Source organism: Vicia villosa, unplaced genomic scaffold (genome assembly GCF_029867415.1).
Source record: "Vicia villosa cultivar HV-30 ecotype Madison, WI unplaced genomic scaffold, Vvil1.0 ctg.001170F_1_1_3, whole genome shotgun sequence".
Taxonomy (NCBI): Eukaryota; Viridiplantae; Streptophyta; class Magnoliopsida; order Fabales; family Fabaceae; genus Vicia; species Vicia villosa.
In genome coordinates, this window is record NW_026705516.1 from 264,422 (window position 1) to 285,173 (window position 20,752).

General features: G+C 33.4%; 2 protein-coding genes across 2 annotated transcripts; both read right to left on the minus strand.

Moving 5' to 3' along the window:
- Nucleotides 1–366: 366 nt before the first annotated feature.
- On the minus strand, nucleotides 367–9,781 carry LOC131633748 (endoribonuclease Dicer homolog 3a-like). Its single transcript, XM_058904435.1, has 25 exons — nucleotides 9,453–9,781; nucleotides 9,121–9,301; nucleotides 8,924–9,037; nucleotides 8,278–8,412; nucleotides 7,784–7,853; nucleotides 7,426–7,490; nucleotides 7,197–7,328; nucleotides 6,912–7,052; nucleotides 6,632–6,761; nucleotides 6,423–6,528; nucleotides 6,153–6,345; nucleotides 5,891–6,051; nucleotides 5,554–5,769; nucleotides 5,186–5,457; nucleotides 4,771–5,042; nucleotides 4,162–4,667; nucleotides 3,960–4,054; nucleotides 3,501–3,727; nucleotides 3,196–3,405; nucleotides 2,606–3,082; nucleotides 2,142–2,414; nucleotides 1,634–1,966; nucleotides 1,323–1,527; nucleotides 1,065–1,176; nucleotides 367–976 (listed from the first exon to the last, which is right to left on the minus strand). The coding sequence occupies exons 1-25, from the start codon at nucleotides 9,587–9,589 to the stop codon at nucleotides 763–765; spliced, it is 4,977 nt and encodes a 1,658-aa protein (XP_058760418.1). The 5' UTR covers nucleotides 9,590–9,781; the 3' UTR covers nucleotides 367–762.
- Nucleotides 9,782–16,642: 6,861 nt separating this feature from the next.
- On the minus strand, nucleotides 16,643–20,047 carry LOC131633745 (pentatricopeptide repeat-containing protein At4g33170-like). Its single transcript, XM_058904433.1, has one exon. It carries the CDS (start codon nucleotides 19,808–19,810, stop codon nucleotides 16,829–16,831), a length of 2,982 nt encoding a protein of 993 aa, XP_058760416.1. The 5' UTR covers nucleotides 19,811–20,047; the 3' UTR covers nucleotides 16,643–16,828.
- Between the last annotated feature and the right edge of the window lie 705 nt (nucleotides 20,048–20,752).

The window sequence follows — 20,752 nt, forward strand, 5'->3', positions numbered from 1 at the left end:
TATCCAAAATCATATCACTTTGGGCTAAATTGAAGAAAAGAGGCTGTTTTATTAGAGTTCAACGGTCAAGTAAAAAATCGACCCTCATGTCGTCCTCGAGCTCCACCTAATATTCTTCTAAAACTTGTCCCCACAATCTTGGGATACTTATTGATGAGCACCACACCATAAATCATTAGCATTAGTTAGTAAATTCTAAATAATTTTAAATAGAAAAACATCATTTGTTAACCGGTTTCATTTGATGTCTAAGCCACCATAATAGAACAAACCTCACAATTAAGCTAATTAGAGGAGTCTCGCCATCTTAATGCTACATACACAATTCTTGTAAAATATAGAGGTTTAGCTATAAAATCATGTTGCAGAGCTGTTTCAATTAGATTGAGATAGTTTTTCAACCAAAACCAAATGTAAATGTAAACATCATACTCAAAAACTAAATAAAATATACATTTTAATTATCACCATGTATATTTTAGAATATATTATAACCCGAATATTATCAGATTATACAACAACTTATCTGATAAAATTCATAAATATTCTCATTGATTCTATTCAAACCTACAGTCTCTATCTCTCTGTTATTTTTCTCACTTCATCAAGTCTCTATCTTCCATTCATCTTTCCTCTCCTCTTGCACTTGTTTTTTCTGCTGAAAATACAGCACGACCGGAGAGAATTGAATCACCTCAGTTGCAGGGACTTGATTACCTTAACATTCAGTCAGTTAGTTGGTGAGTCTAGAAGAATATCACATTATTGGGAAACATCCGCGATTTTAACTTTTCCGAGGCGTTGAAGCTCATAGAGCACATTAACTGCAGCAGAATCAAATGAGCTCTTCTTATCAGCTCTAGCCTCTCCGTTGCATTCTATATTACCATGATCCGGTATGCACAAGGTTATTTTCGACACAAAACAGTTTGTTCCTTTGCTTCCTTCCAAGCCTTCAACCGATTGAAATTGAGTTCTGTTACAAACAATACTCATCAGATTCACATTATTATATTTACATAATATTTATACTTTTTAGCACTACACCACGGTTAAGGATTCACCTGTCTTTGTATTCTGTTGAATCAAATGAAGGCAATGGCCACTGCTTTCTCTTGCACAAGTCATATAGTAGGCTCCGTGGTCCTCCCTTCTTCATATTAATCGATAAAATAACTGTACAACACGAAGCCAATAATGAAATTAGTTAATATATAAGTAGTTACTAAAACATGCTACAGAAAAGCACATTGTAAAATTTCTACGGACGTGAACATTAACAAGACTTGCTATTAAACTCAAGAATATTTGTTGGTGCGAACCTGGAACGGAACCATTACAATCAGAGGAATCACTGGAAGTCTGCTTGACATCAGAAGTAGGTTCCTTTGCTGTTAAGTTAGATTTGTCCAATTTCGGTTTTTTATGTGCTACTGGCTGTGGGGGTTGTTCTTCAGCTTGACAAGCAGGAGTACTGAAATCTATTACTCTTTTGCCCTTGGAGGAGCTATACGAAATTCCCCTTTTCTGTAGCATCACAATAGAAGCAGCATGCAAGATTAACAAATCAATTTAACGTAGTTACGCTAAAAAAATTTAGCAGCTAAGAACTATTCTAAAGAGAGAAAAAAACCTCAAGGTCCTTCAATAAATGATAAGCAGCGTCTCCTTTTGCAGATTTTTTATTCGGTCCCCTTCCGTCTCGAACCAGAAGAGCATTTGGCAGCTGTACACTAAGCACAACATGGTCCATGAATCCCTTCTTATCGCACTTTACTTTTACTTTTACAAAATAGCCAAGAGAGTCACATAATTGATTTAATTCACGCAATGGAGGCAGTTCAAGTTTGTCGGGAGTAACAATGGGAGATAACAGAGGATTGAAAACCTTCCACACTTGATCAAGGTCGAGTTTGGTATCAATTAGTATAGCCCCTGCGATACTCTCAACTAGATCTCCAAGTGCCTGTGTCACAAAACAAAAACAATGGCACAATTATAAAAAATGAAAAATAAATAAATAAGTGCTAGTATCTGTATAGAATCACATTCTTAAAGACTATTTTACATAAAATCACTTTTTAAATCTTCAACAAACAAGTTGTTAATTGTAAGTAACCCTAATGATCACCATAACTAACCTTGGGAGCTTTAACCCCTGGGAGTGATACAGTGTTGTCTTCTGATTCAGAAATGGCCTTTACATATTCTGATATTTGGCCTTGTAATAATCCTGAGCTATGCATAAGGTGCGGGTGAAGGTTATGTTTAACAGCAGCTTGTGCAAAACTATCATTATTGACAGAAGCAGAACGCAGATCAGTCAACTCTCCTGGGTCAATTTCAGTGTGACTCTGATATAGATGCCATGTGATGAGAAGGTCCAACACTGAGTCACCAAGAAATTCAAGCCTCTGCAGAAAATCAATAAGATATAGATGTATGATATTGACAAGCTACAAATTCAATAAGGCCTTATTTGGATAAACAACTTAATATAGCATAAACACTTATATGATAAGAGTTTATGGAAATAGATTTACTCATATAAGTCAATCCAAACAGACCCTAGACTAATTATAAATATTTGAGACATAACAATTACCTCGTAGCAGCAGCCAGTTCCATGTTCTGTCTCTGATAAATGTGTGGTTGCCTCCACTAAGAGTCCCTTGACAGAAAATTCGTATCCAATTTTTGTCTCCAGGCTTGCAATCTCATTTACTTTTGGCTTATATGTATGTAGAGATGCAGCAACAATGGCTTCTTCAACCATGGATAGTTCAAGTTCCGAATCAATTCCTAGCCATTTCATCACGTGAAGTGAAGCAACCAATCCACCACCAACGTGGTATGCTCCTATAAGAGCTTCAACACAGTCAGCAATAGTCTTTGAACACATCCAGCGGTGACCCCTGTCACACAATTTCCCAACCACAACTTGTGGATCTTCCGTAATGAACTTTGCATCGAAAGGCACCTCCAGGGTTTCCAACCCACAATCACAAGGAGCAGTGTGTATAGAGTCTTGTCCAGGAGCAATCCAACGACGTGGTTCAAATGCGGAGTCTCGAATATATCCCTGTCAGAAAACATGACAAAATAATAAGCATTGACATATTATTTACTAAGAATTTAAGTTTTATGCTCCTTGACAGCGGCGAAATAAAAAATAATAACCATAGCAAAGACTACCTGTAATTTGCGATCTATTCCAAGCTTATGTAGGGTTGAATTACGAACAGCCCATTGTCTTTTTGCGGATAGATGTCCTTCATGTTTCTTAGGATATTTAAGAAAGAGATGACAGCTGACAGCATATTTCAAAACAGAATCTCCTAGCAACTCAAGACGTTCCATAGAAAACTTTTCACAGGATCTTAAAGTTGTAAGTGCTTCAAGAATCTAGCAGACAGAAAAAAGAGACGAAACAGATTGTCATCATAACATCATAGATCAATGCATATCTTTTCTACAAAATCAAATTATATAGGACAAACCAGAGAGCTAGGTATCTTGAAATTGTCGGGGTGACCATTTATCTCTGCTCTAAGCTGACTAGATAACATTAAAGATTCAATACGGTACATAAGAGACGGTAGCAAGTACATTGACTTCAACACGTCTCTTTTAACATCAAGAAGGCAAAGAAGCTCAGGTGGCATGTGAACATGCATTGGCGCCTTTGGATTTATCGGGCCAACTTGTGATGACTTTTCCCCTGCATCTGCCAAACTCCAAGAAAATATTATAGTCAAGATTTTAACATAACGAGCCAACACATTTCCGATTTTAAACAACATGATAAATATAGGTTTATGTGAGCTTGTAGATATCATTTCTCCATTGTCAGTTTAAGGTGAGTCACTAATTATTACAGTTTGTCGGTCTTTGTGAATAATCAGTCAGTAAAATATGATTCAATGACACAAAATGGAAGTTAGGAAGGAGCAACCAACCTTCCTCGGGAGTGTTCAAAAAAAGATTATGCGCATTATGGCCTTGCCTCAGCCTTAACAAAGGCTGTTCTGGATGTTTTAGAGTGATTTGATACCTAGTCAACTTGAGTTGTTTAGTCAACTATGGTCATAAAAGGAATGGCAGGGAAGTAAAAATTAGACAGAAAAAATAATAAAAAGTGTAATAAAACAAACTACGCACCTTTCCTTGAAATATTGAGAGAACGTTATTTTGCTTCCCGACTTGTCATTGTTTCCATCAAAAGGACTTTCAGCAGATGAGTTATCAACAACATCAATGATACAATAAATTTTTCCAGTATGAACCGCCAAAGCTACTGTGTCTTTAATGTTACTAACATCAGCGACAGCATTGGCAAAGTGAAAAATGTTAGTGCTTTCGGGTTCCATAGCCGATGAACTGGTATCATCAGAATCTTCAGCAACCAACGAAAATTTACGCCTTACAAACTCAATAGCAGAAGAACAAGAACTGATTGCAGACCAGTGTATTTGCAAAGATCCCGTACATATATCATTTGACTTCTCAAGTGGTAGGAGCAAATACGAGTTTTTTGGATTCCACAATAAATCTGTGTCTTTCTGCAGTAAAAACTCCCTTTCTCCTTTCGCTGTTTCGGATTTACGAATCAATCTCCCAAACAAACCATTGAAAAAAATCTCATGGAAGCTTCTTGCTTTCGCCACCTAGAAGACAACAGACAATAAAGAATCAAATTAACCTTCAGAAAAAATCAGATTAATGCTCTATACTATTTCAATTCAAACCTTCAATTACTTATTCTCGTACCTGTTCAGCATCCAAGTCAACCTCCCCGCATGGAATGACAGAAGTCTTCACCATCTTTGAGATTAAATACAGATCTAAGTCCATACTTCCCACGTCATCGTCAAGCTTTGACTCAACCAGAAGAACAAATCCAGAGTAAATTTCATGGACAATATTACATTGGAATTCAAATTTATATCCATAAAATTTGGCTCCATCAAGTTTGTCCCCCCATGAACCACATAATGCCCGAATGCCGGTCGTTCCGTGTAGCTCTTTTCTTTTCGTGGTTCCTAAAAATGCCAAAAGCAAAGCGAAATCAAATTGCATCAGCATAAGTAACTGAATACTTTGGATGACATAAACAAACACTTGCATGTTCCTATAATAAAAATATGGTCAGCCGAATAAAATTCAATCAGCAAAATGTTTATACCTGCGCCTGCAACTGCACCTGAACTTAATTCCTTGCTTTTCAAGTCTGCTTCTGCAGGATCTTCAACGAAAGGAACAAGATGATCATTTAAGGCGCCCATTTGATGAAGCTTCTTACAAGCTTCTAAACATACAAGACTCTTTGCCAAACGCATGTCTTTTCCTGAGGATCCAACTATTGTTTGGAAAGCGGCATTAGGTGGTAAAATTAGCTTACACTGGTACCCTCCCTCCACAGGTAGTAAGTCAAATTTGGGCTTCGGAGAGGAATACCTACGTCATAGAATACAATTCAAATTGCATAAATCAGTTGTTTCATAACACTATGCTTCTACTAGTTAGACAAAAAAAACTAGGATCTAATCTTACTTATCTCGTGGGAGCTTTTCGCAATATTGATTTACAAGACTAACACTAGAATCTAAATTTACTGATGCTCCAGTAGAATCCACATAGTATGCTTCTGTTTTCCTTACTGTAAACGCCCTTAAATTAGATTCATTGTCTTTGCTAGCAGCTGCATCAGTCATGGAACGCTCCCCCTTGATTATGTCAAAAAGCTGATTTCTTTGCTTCAAGTTTCCCCTGTAGATATAATTTAGTAATTAACTAATTTGTAAGTATGTTTGTGTACGAACGTCTGTGGCTCGAGAGTGATCTAAACTAGTCATAAAAAGTTTTTAACCCTTGCAGTGAGAATAATCACCTCTCGATCATCAAGATGAATTGGGAGTTAGCACGCCTAGATCTTCCACGAGATTGGATATAACTACAAACTGTCGTGGGGAGGTCAAAACGTATCACACACGAGCAGTTTGGCACATGGATTCCTTCCTCAAGTACATCAGTAGTAAATAGAAGATTGATCTAAATTTTTAAAAAAAAAACAAAACATTTAAGAATCTATTACGAGATTTCTTAAGCCAGCCATTTAAAAAATGTCGTAATGTAGGTGACCAAATAAATACCTTTCCGGATCGGAAAGAATCCATTATCTCTTTCTGCCTGTTACGAGCCAGTGCATCAGCTGATGTATTGCTTCCAGTTACATAGGCAACCGTGAGATGAGATATCTGGGAAACTTTTTTCACAAATATTTCAATCACCTTAGCCGCAATGATTCTTTCCACAAAAATGAGGCACAATAACTGACTAGGCTCTCTACGAACACAGAATGATAGATTATGAGATGGTTACGATGCATAATACAACATTACAATGAATTCATAGTTGCATACCCAAATGATTGGAAGAGTTTAATGAGTTCAAATAATTTGGGTGATATGTATCCCATGTCCACTGCCTTTGAAAAATCAAATTCAACATCCAAAATCATTTCATCAGCTGCAGAAATAATAGCAACAAAATTTAGCGATCTCAAATAAATAAGGTGAAGATTCGAAAAGACCAAAAGACCAAAAAGGAGAAACAAAATCTATATGCACACCAAGATGGAGGGATTCTTCAATTATTTGGATTACTTCTTCAATGACAGTTACACACTGAAGATTGGCTTTTCTGTAAACTTCACACTCTCCGTAAATTTTGGAGAATTTCTGATGACATATTTTAGCAGCCTGCACAAACAAAATCAGATTCATTAAGAGCATGCATATGTTAGATAAGCTTTAAAGTTCCATTATGAAAAGCAAAAATAGAACAATTTCCCATTTTCTTTCTTTTTATTGCACGATTTTTTCCATAATATCTCAAAGTTCGATGAATACCTCACAAGCACACAGCAGTCCAAGATCTTCGAGGCAATATAAAATCTTCGCAAGCTCATTGGACATCCTCTGATGCAGTGTCTTAAATTTATCGTCCATATCCTTATAGCTACTTTTAAAATCTGATAACAACACATCACACTGTCCAAACATATTAATTTTGGTCAGTATCATTTACCATAAGATAATAAGAGAGGCTAAAAAACGATAGAAGCAAACATTTAATATATGTATCTTGTACATATGTATCTTGTTCATGGCCATATATGTGAAACCCACAATTACCTTCGACCACGACGCTTCAATTTTCGGCTTCAAACTCAAAGCAGGGGACCGAGCTTGGTCATAGTATCTACAACTCTCTTTTGCAGATGGGATACATGTATCCATCTCTGTCCGATCTTTTACCGTATATTTCTACATAAACAAAACCATTTACCTTCTTTAGCTAAACATAGTCTCATATGAGCATTGCTTGAAAAATAACTTGAGTAAGCCAAGAAATTAAAATTACCCGAGAATCCAAGAGGTTTTCAAGGTCTGATATCTGATACTTACAATCCAAAGTAGAAGAAACACCTAACTCGTGACATAATGCAAAATTAATAAATATAGCATGTTTTTACACTCACAATCTAGACTCTGAGTGACATTAGAATTATGAAAAGTACATATTTTTAATCCTTCAAGTAAGAGAGGAAGCAATGATTATAAAGCCGTTAACATTTTTATAGAAAAAAAGAGCTTCACTAGCCCAGTGGGATAAATATTGCGGTTCAAACTTATTTGAAAAGTACACTAGCTGAAAAGCTTCAATATGTAAAGAAACAAAGCTTGTGGTATTTTATCAAAGTTAGCACATAAACAATTACCTCTTTTACCAATTGGTGATGCTGTCATCCCAAAAATCTTTGGCTTCACATTAGCTTGGTGATAAAATTCCTTCACCAGCAGAAGACACAAATCGTCATATGAAAACTTATTCTCTAAGGATCTGTTCGGTTGAACCGGCGGGAGAAGAGGAGAGGGATTTTATATATGTGTTGTGTTTGGTGCGGCAGAGAGGAGTAATTTCGATGGAGGGGAAGTGTAAATGTTTTTTCACCATTGTAACATTTGAGGTGACTTTAAATAAATAAAAAATTTTAATCCAAAATTTAAAGAAATATTCACTCTCCTCTAAATTTCCCTGCTTTTGGAAGGAAGTTAACAAAACCAAACAGTTAAAGTTTAAAATAATCCCTCCTTCTCTACCGTCTCCTTCCAACCAAACAGACCCTAATACAAAAAATTTAATGAAAGACGAAAGATAATGTACGATCAATGAAAATACAAGAAAAAATAAATTTTGTTTTCTAGCACTCACCACCATTATCTTTGCATAGGGATGGTTGCCTGATGCTTGATGACACTCATCGATAACTATCAAGCATATTGTTTCTATACTCAAGAATGCTTTTCTTAAGGCATCCAAAAGAGTCTGGGGTGTCATAACCATTACCTATAAAACAGAAAGAATCTGCATTAATGTTTTTACCTTTACCACATTGCATTTGTTTCATTGATTAACATTCCTTATATAGACCATCATATAGTTAGCATCACTTAATACACTCGACACGAAAAGCCAATTTCATTTCAAAAGTTATAAGCATAGTACTAGAAATGTCGCAAACGTGGTAAACTTTAAGTTTGAAACCTGAATACTAAAACCCTGAAGGTGAAGATTTTTAGTTCTATCAAAAACAAATCTAAATTGAAACCTAAAAAATGTAAATATTAAATTTATAGTGTTACGCATTTCAGAATGAAAGGTTTGTTGATTCATCGTTTCAAATAAAAGTTTAATTACATTACAACCATAATTGACATAACTAATTAAACACCCATGACACACAGAAACCACAAACCACTCAATACTTCAAATCAATGAAAATAAAATCACCTATAAACAAAGAAAGCTATAGTAATTTTCCGAAAAAAGATAAAAGCATGTTAACAAACAAACATACATCATTGTCCTTAACTTCCTTCTGCCAGCTCTCGAAATTCCATGTATCAACTCCTTTAGCCCCATGGTATTCCTCAACTTGAAGATCAGTATTATGTTTTATATTCTTGTATTGCTGCAATGTAGATAGATGGAAGAATGAATACACAAACAACAGTTTATGAAATCAAAGAGTTAAGAAAAGAACATAGAACATGCCTGATTGACCAAAACAACTGTTGGAGCTAAGAAAACAATAATCTTTTTGACACCACTAGACCTAACAGCTTGACCAACTTCCTTAATAAGCATTATAGCAATCAATGTTTTTCCTGAACCTGTATCCATGATTGCTATTGTGTTCCTCCTCTTTGCAATCTCAAACGCCTCTAACTGATCCCTGTAAAATTAAAAAACACAAAACACATGAAACCCAAAAATGCATGAAACCAAAAATGCAATCTTTATGATCATTCTAGCCAAAAATCATCAAAATTTGATGAATGGCGTAGTTGAAGAAAAAGGGGCAAAAAAAAAAAAACGAACCAAACCTTCTAGGAACCAAATTTGTAACGAGAGATTCTTGAGAGGGTGAAACTTCAACATGGGGTTTTGCATACAATTGATCGAAACTTCGCTTGAGATTCTTAGTTTGATTCTGATTATGATCATTGTTTGATGAATCCATGAGAAAATTTGTTTAAAGTTTTGATTTTTTTTTCCAGTTATTATGAAAAGAAACCAGACACAGAGGTCTTAGGTTACACGTTACACACAAAAAAAAACAGAAAAAGATGAATTAACGTTAAAAAAAAGGTACAATTGCATTGGTTTTAATTGCAGAGAACTGAAAAAAAAAACACAAATAGAGCTAAGTGAAGTGAAGTGAAGAAGAGAACATAAGAGTACGAATGCTATAGTGTAACAATAAATAAAGTGAACAGGGGTTAGTTATACGCTGCGCGGTTTATAAGGGGGTGTACCCTACACAAATTTTGAATTTTTTTCCTTTATTTGTGGCAAATTAATAATTTACATATATAATGTTTTTGTTTTTTTCTTTATTTGTGGCAAATTAATAATTTACTTTTATAATGTTTTTGTTGTTGACTAAATTTTTTTAATTTAATTATTTTACAAATTTGTGTTTGTGACGGTTGGAAGATATATAGGAAAAAGTTTTATTATTCAAATTCAAAGTTAGATTATTGTTTATAATCTTAGAGAAAAATCATATTAGGTTTGATAAATTAGATATTATAATAGTTGTTATTATAATGTAAGTAAGATGTTGTCTTGATAATTGAAGGTGTAGTTTATTTTTTTCAATTGTTAAGTAAGAATTTTGGTAATATAAGTCTGGTACGACACATATGATTAATTTAAAGTGAAAAAAAAAAATCACATTTTTAAAAATTTTAAATGACTTATAATATAATTTATATTTTAATATGATACATATTATTAATTTGAAGTGAAAAGAAAAAAATAATAAATCACATTTTTTAAAATTTTAAATGACTTATCATATAGTTTCTACTAAATAAATATGAAGGTTTGAACTCCGGAAAAAATATTTATATTTAAAATGTTATATTTAAAAAAAATTTAATGAATAGAGAAAAATCTAGATCATTTTTTTTAAATATGCATTACTCTAAATAAATTTAAAAAATAGTAAAAAAATAGTACAAATAAATTATCATACACAATGATTAACTCAGAAAAAACAAAGAACAAGGGCATGAAACCGAATTGCAAAAAAGTGTGAAACGTGAAATGATAGCACTAAATTCAGATTTTAAAAATGACAAATAAACTCAACTGTCAATACGATAACGAGCTCATTAACCAATAACTCACTGACAAACTTCATCAAACAATCACAACCATTTATGGTCAAACATACCGAGATACGAAAATCGAAGATGAAGAAGAAATAATCAACCCATCTCAGTTAGATATCTGAACAGCTAACAAAGACAATATGAATCAATGAACGATTTAGCCAGCACTATAACAACAAAATCAGACAATACAAAACCAAATGAGAATCGGTTTGAAGCGAAACCAAAATGGTAATCCAGGTCCAACCCAAAACCACAATCTACTTCAATCGTACGAGCTTGTTGAACAACGAAATGACCACCAAAGAGACCACGAAGATAATAGTTATCCATCTGCCCGCTTCAAACGTCGATTAAGAACCGATCTAACCAACTGTCACAGAAAACCAATCACTAGCGAGAAGAAACGAAATAGACAAATGAGATAACCTCCATTGTTGCACCAAACATTTCCAAATAACTATGTCATTGCTTGAAATGGTTTACAAAAAGACCATTGGCACACCACCGGCCGCTCTCAAACCTAGCCGAAGGCTACATCAGAGACTGGAAGTCTAGATTTGAAGGAGAAAAGATGCAGGCGATTAGAGAGAAGGCGGAGAAAAAAGGGTTTAGAATGAGAAAGGGTTTGTCACATTTTGTTTTATCTTTTCATATGTATCACACATCAATATCACGTCCTTATAAATTATTCGTACATTCGTATAGATAGGTTAATTTGTGGTTAATATATTAAATCGATATTATAGAAGATAATATTTATAAGATATTTATTTATTTTATATTAAAAATTTGTTAAAATATCGTCTTATACCCAATGTGGAGATTATGTGTATATTTGCGGGTCTAGATTTTTTGTTATCATTAGTTATTTAAATGTATAGAAATTATACTTTTAAATAAAAATAATACTAAGTCTTGCCACCAATGCGTTCAAATATTAACGACATCTTACCACCAATACTTCTTATCATATATGTGGTGTGATTGTGGAAAATCATATGCACACTCTTCGCGATTGTTTTACTATGATGTCTATCTAAAGATATCTTTATCCCACTTATTCTTATGATTTTTACATGCAGGATTGTCAAAGTTGGTTTAAATATCATGCCACTAGTGAAGTATACATTATGTCACAGTAACTTATTTTGAGATTTGGCGAAATAGAATCAAAGATATTTTCTAGAATGTGAAAAAAGATAATTGGGTTTTAGTGAATGGTGTGTTATTATATCATTCCTCCATGGTCCAAGTTCTTGGTACAACAAATAAGCATCATGTGATTCATAAAGTTTGCTTACATCCCCCATTAAGGCTTTATTGAAGTCAAAGTATATGGTTCTTCTTTTGGTAATTCTAGGAATATCGATTTTAGAAGCCTTTTAAGAGATGATGGAGGTAATTGGATTTATAGTTTTTCTCGATCTTGGGGCTGAGCTTTTAACCTATTGGTGAAAATGTCAGCTATTTGGAGAGGTCTTTAATTGGCTTAGAGTCTTGGATATAAATCTATCGTCATGAAATCTAACTCTAAGACAACTTTGGGTTTAATTGCTGACACTAAGCAAAATAACTTTCACTCCATACAACTTTACTATTTCTCATTAGGAAGTTCATTTCTTTTTCGTTGGTGGTCTCCTTTTATTATACTTTGAGGCTGTTTCGATAGAGTAAAATGAACGGAGCGGAATGGAGTGGAGCGGAATGGAGCAGAACGGAGCGGAGCGGAATGAGATAAAGATTGAATTCCATTGTTTGGGTATTTCATGATGGAATAGAGAGATTTTGTGATTCCACCCAAATCGTAGGGTATAAAAAATGATGGATTTTGAGATTTTGAGATTTTGTGCATTCTATCAGGTTCCGCTCCATTCCATCCGTTTTTAATCAATTCAAACAATGAAACATAAGTTTATATTATTTTGTTCCATTCCATTTCACTCTCTTCCATCCATCCAAGCATACTCTGAGAGGAGAAAATAAATATGTTGATTTATTGGCTAAATATGGTGCTTCAAGTGCCGACTCCTTGACTCCTTGAATATGTGATTCATTTTTCCTTCTCAATTGAATATTATCTTACTTGTAGAGATACTTCTATGGTGTTTAAGAAGGGAATAATTGAATCTTTTCCTCTTGTTTTTATTTTTAATGAGAGTGAAAATATATTAAAAAAATAGACGATCTCATAAAAAAATAGATTATAAAAAATATAATCTTCATTTGCTCTTAAATTTAATTTCTCTCCTACAATGTCATCAATTTCCTTTAAGTTTTTAAAATTTTCTCACAATTTCATCTCATTGATCTTCATTTGATAATAGTTTATTTAAATTCTTATCTTCTTACTTCAAAATTTCTATTATTAGATCAAAAGAATATAGTCAATATATTTTTCAACAATCTATATTTCATTTCATACAAAGTTATCCACATTCTAATATTCAAAATTCTTAATTCTATTATACCGCCAACATACTCCACTGTATTTTTTATGCCACCATTAACCAATCCTAATATATATTGTAGACCTCAAATAAATACTCATGGGCAGATTTTTCTTCATAAACTTGAAATACCAATTGAATTTATGTCTGAACGTCAAGTTTCACAATTTTCAATTCACAATGGTTTGAAAAATATTACCATTAAAGAAAAAGAAAGATGTTTTATTTTTTAAAATTCGAGAACTATTCACAAGGGATTAGGATACACTTCATATACAATCATGAATAATTATTTTAAAGGATCCAAATGTGAAAATTAATTTGAAAAACAATCAATTTTTTGGTTAAGAATCACTACTAATTTTAATCGTTATCATGGATAATCGCGAGAAAAGCAACACATCTAGTTAAAATATGGTTGGTATCAAATAAATGGTCTTGTTCAAAAATTTATTGGACGTTACAAACAAGTTGTTCATGGAAAGAAAAATGGGACATCAGAGAAAGATATCTTAGACATGACACATACTTTTTCTTTTAAGGATAAATATGCACCATTCAATCTTAAGTAAGCACGGCAGTTGTTAAAAAATGAACCTAAATGGATAAGAGCGTCAAATTAAAGTTCTTCAAAAAGAACAAAAATTCTGCTAGTGAGGCATTATCATCATTCAATCTTGAATATGTATGACGTTTGTAACAAGCTAAAAGAAAAATATGAATTTTAGTTAAGATGGAATATTCTAGTATTATTAAAATAAAATATTATACAATACTTAGTATGTATCAACGCATATGTAAAATAGTTATTAGTGCCACTTTAATTCATAATAAATATTTTTTTATTCAAACTAGTAGTTAGTCAAACTGATAGTTAGTCAAACTAGTCGTCATTCAAATGAGTCTTTTGTCAAGTTAGTCGTTATTCATACTAGTTGTTATTCAAAGCAGCAGCTATTCATATATAATTATATATGTCATCATCTTTATTTCAATATTCTCTCAGTTTTCTCTCACTCTTCTCTCACTTTAATGGATTCAAACAATCCAAATGGTCTCAACAAACTCTTTTAGGAGTTGATAAAATATGGATTTATGGACAACGCTAATGAAAAATTACTAATGTAAATACTCGAGAAGAAATAGTAATCTAGAAGTTCGTATACGCTAAAGAGAATAACATTGATATATTAAAGTCGTGAAGAAGGGCACTGACTATTACTGAATGACTACTTTTATGAAGAAAAAAAACTAACATACATAAATGCTTAATTTCGAGAAGAAGGCTCAGAATGCATAGGTCGATCCAACTAGTAAAATGGTCGTTTCACCATTGAAGAAAAGTGCCACTATCATTTTTATGTTAGTATATAGATATCCCGCTGACATTGTAGACCAATATGTTCGAATTGGTGAAAGAACTGTAGTTGAGTTCTTAGAGAGATTCGTAAGAGGCTTGAATAAGGTATTTGGGGTCAGATATCTTTGAAGGCCTAACCACAATGATGTTGAGCATCTTTTACAAATTAGAGAATCACATGATTTTCGATGAATGTTAGGTTCAAATGATTATATGTATTAGGAATAGAAAATTGTCTAGTTATATAAAAAGGACAATTTTTTCGAGGTGATCATGGTAAACCCACGATCATGTTTGAAGTTATGACATCACAATATATATGTGGATTTGACATGCATTTTTTTAATATTGTAGATTCACACAATGTCATTAACGTGTTAAACCAATACAATATGTTTAACGATATTTTCGAATGACAAACTCCCACAATGCAATATACAATTAATAAGACTCCATATAATATAGGGAATTATCTAGCGGATGATATATATCTTGAGTCTGCAACATTTGTCAAGACCATTTCAATTTCGCAAAGAGAAAAGAGAACACTATTTGTCCAACATCAAGAATTGACTAGAAAGAATATGGAGCGGGCATTTGTAGTGATTCAAATTTAGTTTGCAATTATATATGATCCAACGCGTGCCTAGCACATGGAAACACTCAACTCAAACATATCATACCATATATGATATATGTTTGCATCATATTACACAACTTGATTGTTATAGGACAAACGATACACATATAAAAATTATTTTGATTACTTTTATAATAATGTGAATAGGAATGTCACAACAACCAAAATATTTATCAGTCCTTAGAAGAACAAATGTTTGCAAATAACAAATTTATCGACAACTTCAATCAAATTTGACGAAATATATTTGAGAATATTTTAGGCATAAAAATTAAACTTTACTAATTATGAGATTTTATTTATTTTTATGATTTTTATTTATATATGTCATGTACTTAAGATTACTTTTAATTATTGTTATTGTTATAAATATTGAGTTTAATTTAAACTTTACTAACGGTGTAAATGTGTAACTTTTTTTTACTGCAGTCAATCCAAATTAGGGGTGTCCAAAAATATAGTTAATTGAACCATATTCTCAAACTGAATTGTATTGAACCACAAAAAACTTGAACCATTTAAATGGGTAAAGAACTGAACCACATATTATAAACAATTCAATTAACCATATTTAAGTTAAAGACCAGTTTAAACTGTTTAACTAATTGTTTTTGAAACAATTAAAAATATATTTTTTTAAATTATAAAAAAACAAAAAAAAATTATAAAATTTTTTGAGTTTTTTTATTCGGAATATAAAAAAGAAAAAATATAAATATTTTTTTCTTCAAGAGTCAAATTTTTCTCAACTTGTAACTTATATGATTAATTAACTATGTAAAATTCATTTACAATGCATTTCAATTAAGTTCAATTTATATTACATTTAAAATCTATAAAATTACAATCCATTAATTACTTGATTAACGATAATTGGAACAGGACATTTTTTTTACATTAAAGTAACTATATGAAAGTGATTTCCCAAAAAGAAGTTTATCCAATTTTTTTTTATCAGCACACAAACTACAGTTTATGTATATCGTGCGTGTTGCTTGCATAACGGTAAAAAAATCACTTTGCAAACTAAAACCAATGATGAAAAAACTTGAAGTTCAATTTGCATCTAGTTAACAAACAAATATCACACAGTAGATAAAACTAAAAAAAATATTAACCGACAATAGATTTCGTTACAATTATAATAGAAGCCAAATTATTTGTACCGTACAGTAAAAAATACAACATTATATATATATATATATATATATATATATATATATATATATATATATATATATATATATATATATATATATATATATATAAAAGAGTAAGAGAAATTAAAAAGAAAAAATAATTTTGAAATTAAATTTGATTTTTAATTATAAATTAGTTTTAAACTAGTTTATAACTAGAAATTGATTGTAAACCAGTTTATAAATACAAACTGGTTTAAAACCAGTTTGAAACTGAATTGAAACTGTTTTAACAGTTAATTGATTTTTTATTAAAGTGGTTTTCAAAAACTGAACTGAACCATTAATTTGGTTCAGTTCAGTGCAGTTCTTAAACCATGAACACCCCTAATCCAAATCTCTCTTAACACCCACTATTAGAGAAGGTGTAAGTTAGCTGATAAGTAGTATTATTAAGGGAGAAAATGGAATATGATTAATGTAAAAAATATTCACCAGTAATCACCACAAGAGCATATCCCACTCCTGAAATGATGAAATCGATTTGCATCTCTCACAACAATCTCTCTCTCAAAAACCTTTGATATATACTTGATTGCATTATGGCAATCTCCACACACTCTAAGGTTTTTAATTATCCTCAATGTGGTTGATGGTGGAGTTTTCATGAGCCCATAAGCTATTGCTAGCTTCTCACCATGATAATATAAAGCACTCTCTTTATCTTCTTCTTCTACATCAACAAGTGTAAACTCTGTATCAGGGACATATCCTTCTTCTTTGATCCTCTTCATAACATACTCCACCTTATTATATATCAAATCAGTTTCTTCATGTGATCTATCCCCAGCAACAAATAAATGCACCTTGTTTTTTATATCTACCCAACTAAACCCTGGATCCTTCTTTACTTTTACTCTTTTCATCATATTCCTAGCACTCACTGCATTTTCCCATTGGTTAGCAGCCGCATAAATATTCGATAAGAGAACATAAGCCGCTGCATCAGATGGCTCCAAGGTAAAAAGCTTTTCTGCGAAGCGTTTTCCAGTCTCTTTGTCTCCCTGAACCCTACAAGCATTAAGCAATGTTCTATACATTGTTGCAGAACCTTCAAAAGGCATTGACGATACCACCTTCTCGGCTTCTTGTATGCGCCCCGCACGACTAAGGGCATCAACGAGACAAGAATAGTGTTCAATCTCAGGCTCAATTCCATAGTTTTTCTGCATAGAATAAAAAGTTTCATAGGCATCAGATATCAAGCCGGAATGACTACAGGCAGAAAGGACCCCAATGAAAGTAACTCTATCTGGCGTTACACCCCTAGATCTCATTTCATTGAAAAAGTTGAGAGCTTCGTTGGCATTTCCATGCTGAGATAATCCTACTATTATGGCATTCCACAAGGCAACACTCTTAGTATTCATTCTTCTAAATAAACCATATGCATCTTCTATATTCCCACACTTGGCATACATGTCAACAAGTGAGGTCATCACAAAAGGATCCATAGCACAGTTCAACTTCATAACATTTGCATGAATCTGCCTCCCTTGTTCTAGTGCTGTTAAAAGAGAGCAAGCCTTCACAAGGGTAGCAAAGGTATACTCGTCTGGTTGCGTCCCAGCAAGTCTCATCTGATGGTATGTAAAAAGAGCATACTCTTCCTGCCCATTTTCCACACACCCTGAAATCATAGTGGTCCAAGCAACATCATCTGGCGAAGGAATCTCACTGAATATTTTACGTGCACTTTCCATATCTCCACATTTTAGATACATGTCTAGAATACCACTGATTACAAACAAATCTAAATCAAATCTCATTTTTATAACAACAGCATGAATTTGCTTCCCTTGTTGAAGCCCCACCAAGCACCCAGAAGCTTTAGCCGCATTCGCCAGAGTAATCTGATCAGCTTTCTCTCCACATGCATGCATTAGACCAAATAGCCTCAAGGCTTCATGATAGTTATCACTCACTATATACCCATGCATCATAGCATTCCAAGATGCTAAATCAAATCCATCTCGGTTATGAAAAAGAAGCTCAGCCTCCTCCATCTTTCCACTCCTAGAATAGACATCAATTAGAGCTGTTGAAACAAATGAATCTAAGACAACCCCAGTTTTTAAAGCACAAGTATGAACCTGTCTACCAAGACAGTAGCTTTCTTCAAGAGAGGAGCAAGCCCTCAAAACACTCGCAATGGTGAATTGATCCGGCAACAGTCCACTCCGTAATAAATCAACGAACAACCTTAAGGAATACTCCTCTAAACCACTCAAAGCACAACCAGATATGACAGTGTTCCATGATATTAAATCCACTTCTTTCATCTGACCAAACATACTTATTGCATAGTAAACAGAACCAGCCTTAACATACATATTAATAACACTATTCGCAACAGAGACAAATTGATCCCATCGCAACCTCATAACAGCACCGTGAATCTGCTTTCCCAGTTCAAGATGGTTCAAACTGGCAACCACAGAGAGGATCACAAGAAAAGTCAAACTATCACATGGTACACTCAATTTGATCATATCTCTAAAGCAATCAATAGCTTCCCACGCTTCACCTGCTTGGAGACACAAAGACAAAGTCTTGTTCCAAACAACAACATCAGAATCATCATCACACATATTCAACTTAGTTGCATAAGCTCGAACCTGCTCCAACTCCCTTTCAAAAACAGTTTTTTTACCAAACCCCATGAGAATAGTATGAACACTGATGCAATCCGGACGCAGTCCACTTCTGTGAAACGCAGAGAAAAGAACCAACGCTTCATCTCCAATACCCATTTCAATATAAGCCTTCATCATCACATTCCAAAGCACCACATCCCTAACAGGCATCCTATCAAACAAAACACGCGCCTCTCTAATCTTTCCAAACTTAGCATATATATTAACCAAAGCACCAGCGACAAACACATCCCATTGCAACCCAATCTTAACAGCATAACCATGAAGAGTCTCAGAAGCGGGGTGAGAACCATAGAGGAGGCATAACTTGAAGAGAGGTGACAGAGTGTGACGAGTGGTGAGCACAACGGATTGACGGAGAAGACGGAAAAGATGAAAGGCTTCATGAGCTTTGTCTCCCTCGTGAAGTTCTCCGGTATGAGCATACGCGGCGAGAACAGCGTTCCAAGTGACGAGGTCTCTGTCAGGCGTTATGTCGAACAGTTTACGTGCGGAAGAAAGAGAGGAGCATTTCGCGTACATGGTGATGAGGTTGTTGGTTAGATAACGGTCGGGAGTTTGGCCGGAAGTTAAAATGCGGGCGTGAGTGCGTTTTCCGAGGAGTAAATCGGATTGGGCGATGGCGTGGCGGAGGATGGAAAACCATTGAGGAGGAAGAGAGGGAGGGTGTGAATGTGAATGGGAATGAGAGTGAAGGCGTTGGGTGAGTGGTTTCTTGAGAATGGAAATGGGTCGCAAACGGTGGTGCAAATGCATTTTCAACTTTGTGATTCATTCTCTGAAGTCTGAACAACAGTTGTTAGTTGTTATTGTTACAGTTTGAAATTGGAGGGACATCACACAGTGCTGTATTATGGGATTGTGAACCAATTTCCCAGTTATAAAAATAACTTATAGAAGCACTTGATGCCAGAACTCGCCCCCGAACCGGACTAAACCGGTGGTATAAAGCCAAAAAAAAATAACTTATAGAAGCTAGTCATAAACTGCAAATAAACTATCTTTTAAATATAATTCAGTTCTTTTGTAAAAAAAATATATAATTCAGTTCTTTTGTAAAAAAAATATATAATTCAGTTCTTTTATATCTATTCCAGTTAGCGTTAACCAATAGGATACGAAAATTTAACATGCCACCCCCTTTTATTATATATGTCACCCTCCATATTTTTTTATTTTAAAATTACTCTAAAAAAATTAGTGGGGGATGAAACATGATATTTCTGGACACCCCTTAAATTTTCGGTATATATTTTTTTTTTTTAAAAATTGTACTATCGAAAATTTTTTGGTAGTACAATTTTTTTTTTTGAAAAAAACATACTAGTAATTTTTTCACAATTTTCGATAAAAATTTACGGAAATTTTTTAAAATCAACTATTTTTTTGAAATTTCGGATAAAAATACATTTTTTTTAAAATTAGTGACTTTAGACAAGAGTATAGTGGTAAAAGCATACCTCGTTTGGGTTAAAGATAGAATTCGTCAATCCTTATGTATATTTGTTCATCAGAATTAAACATGACAATGGAGCACTAACCAAAGTTTGTGTTGTACTTCACACGGAAAGCCATATTTTTCTTCAAAAGAACATCAAAGTAAGTATGATATATTTGTGGGTGATCTTCACCAGCCTAAATAACAAATTAAAAAATGTTATAGGTCTGCATTTAGCATGATAAAATAAGGCATCAAAA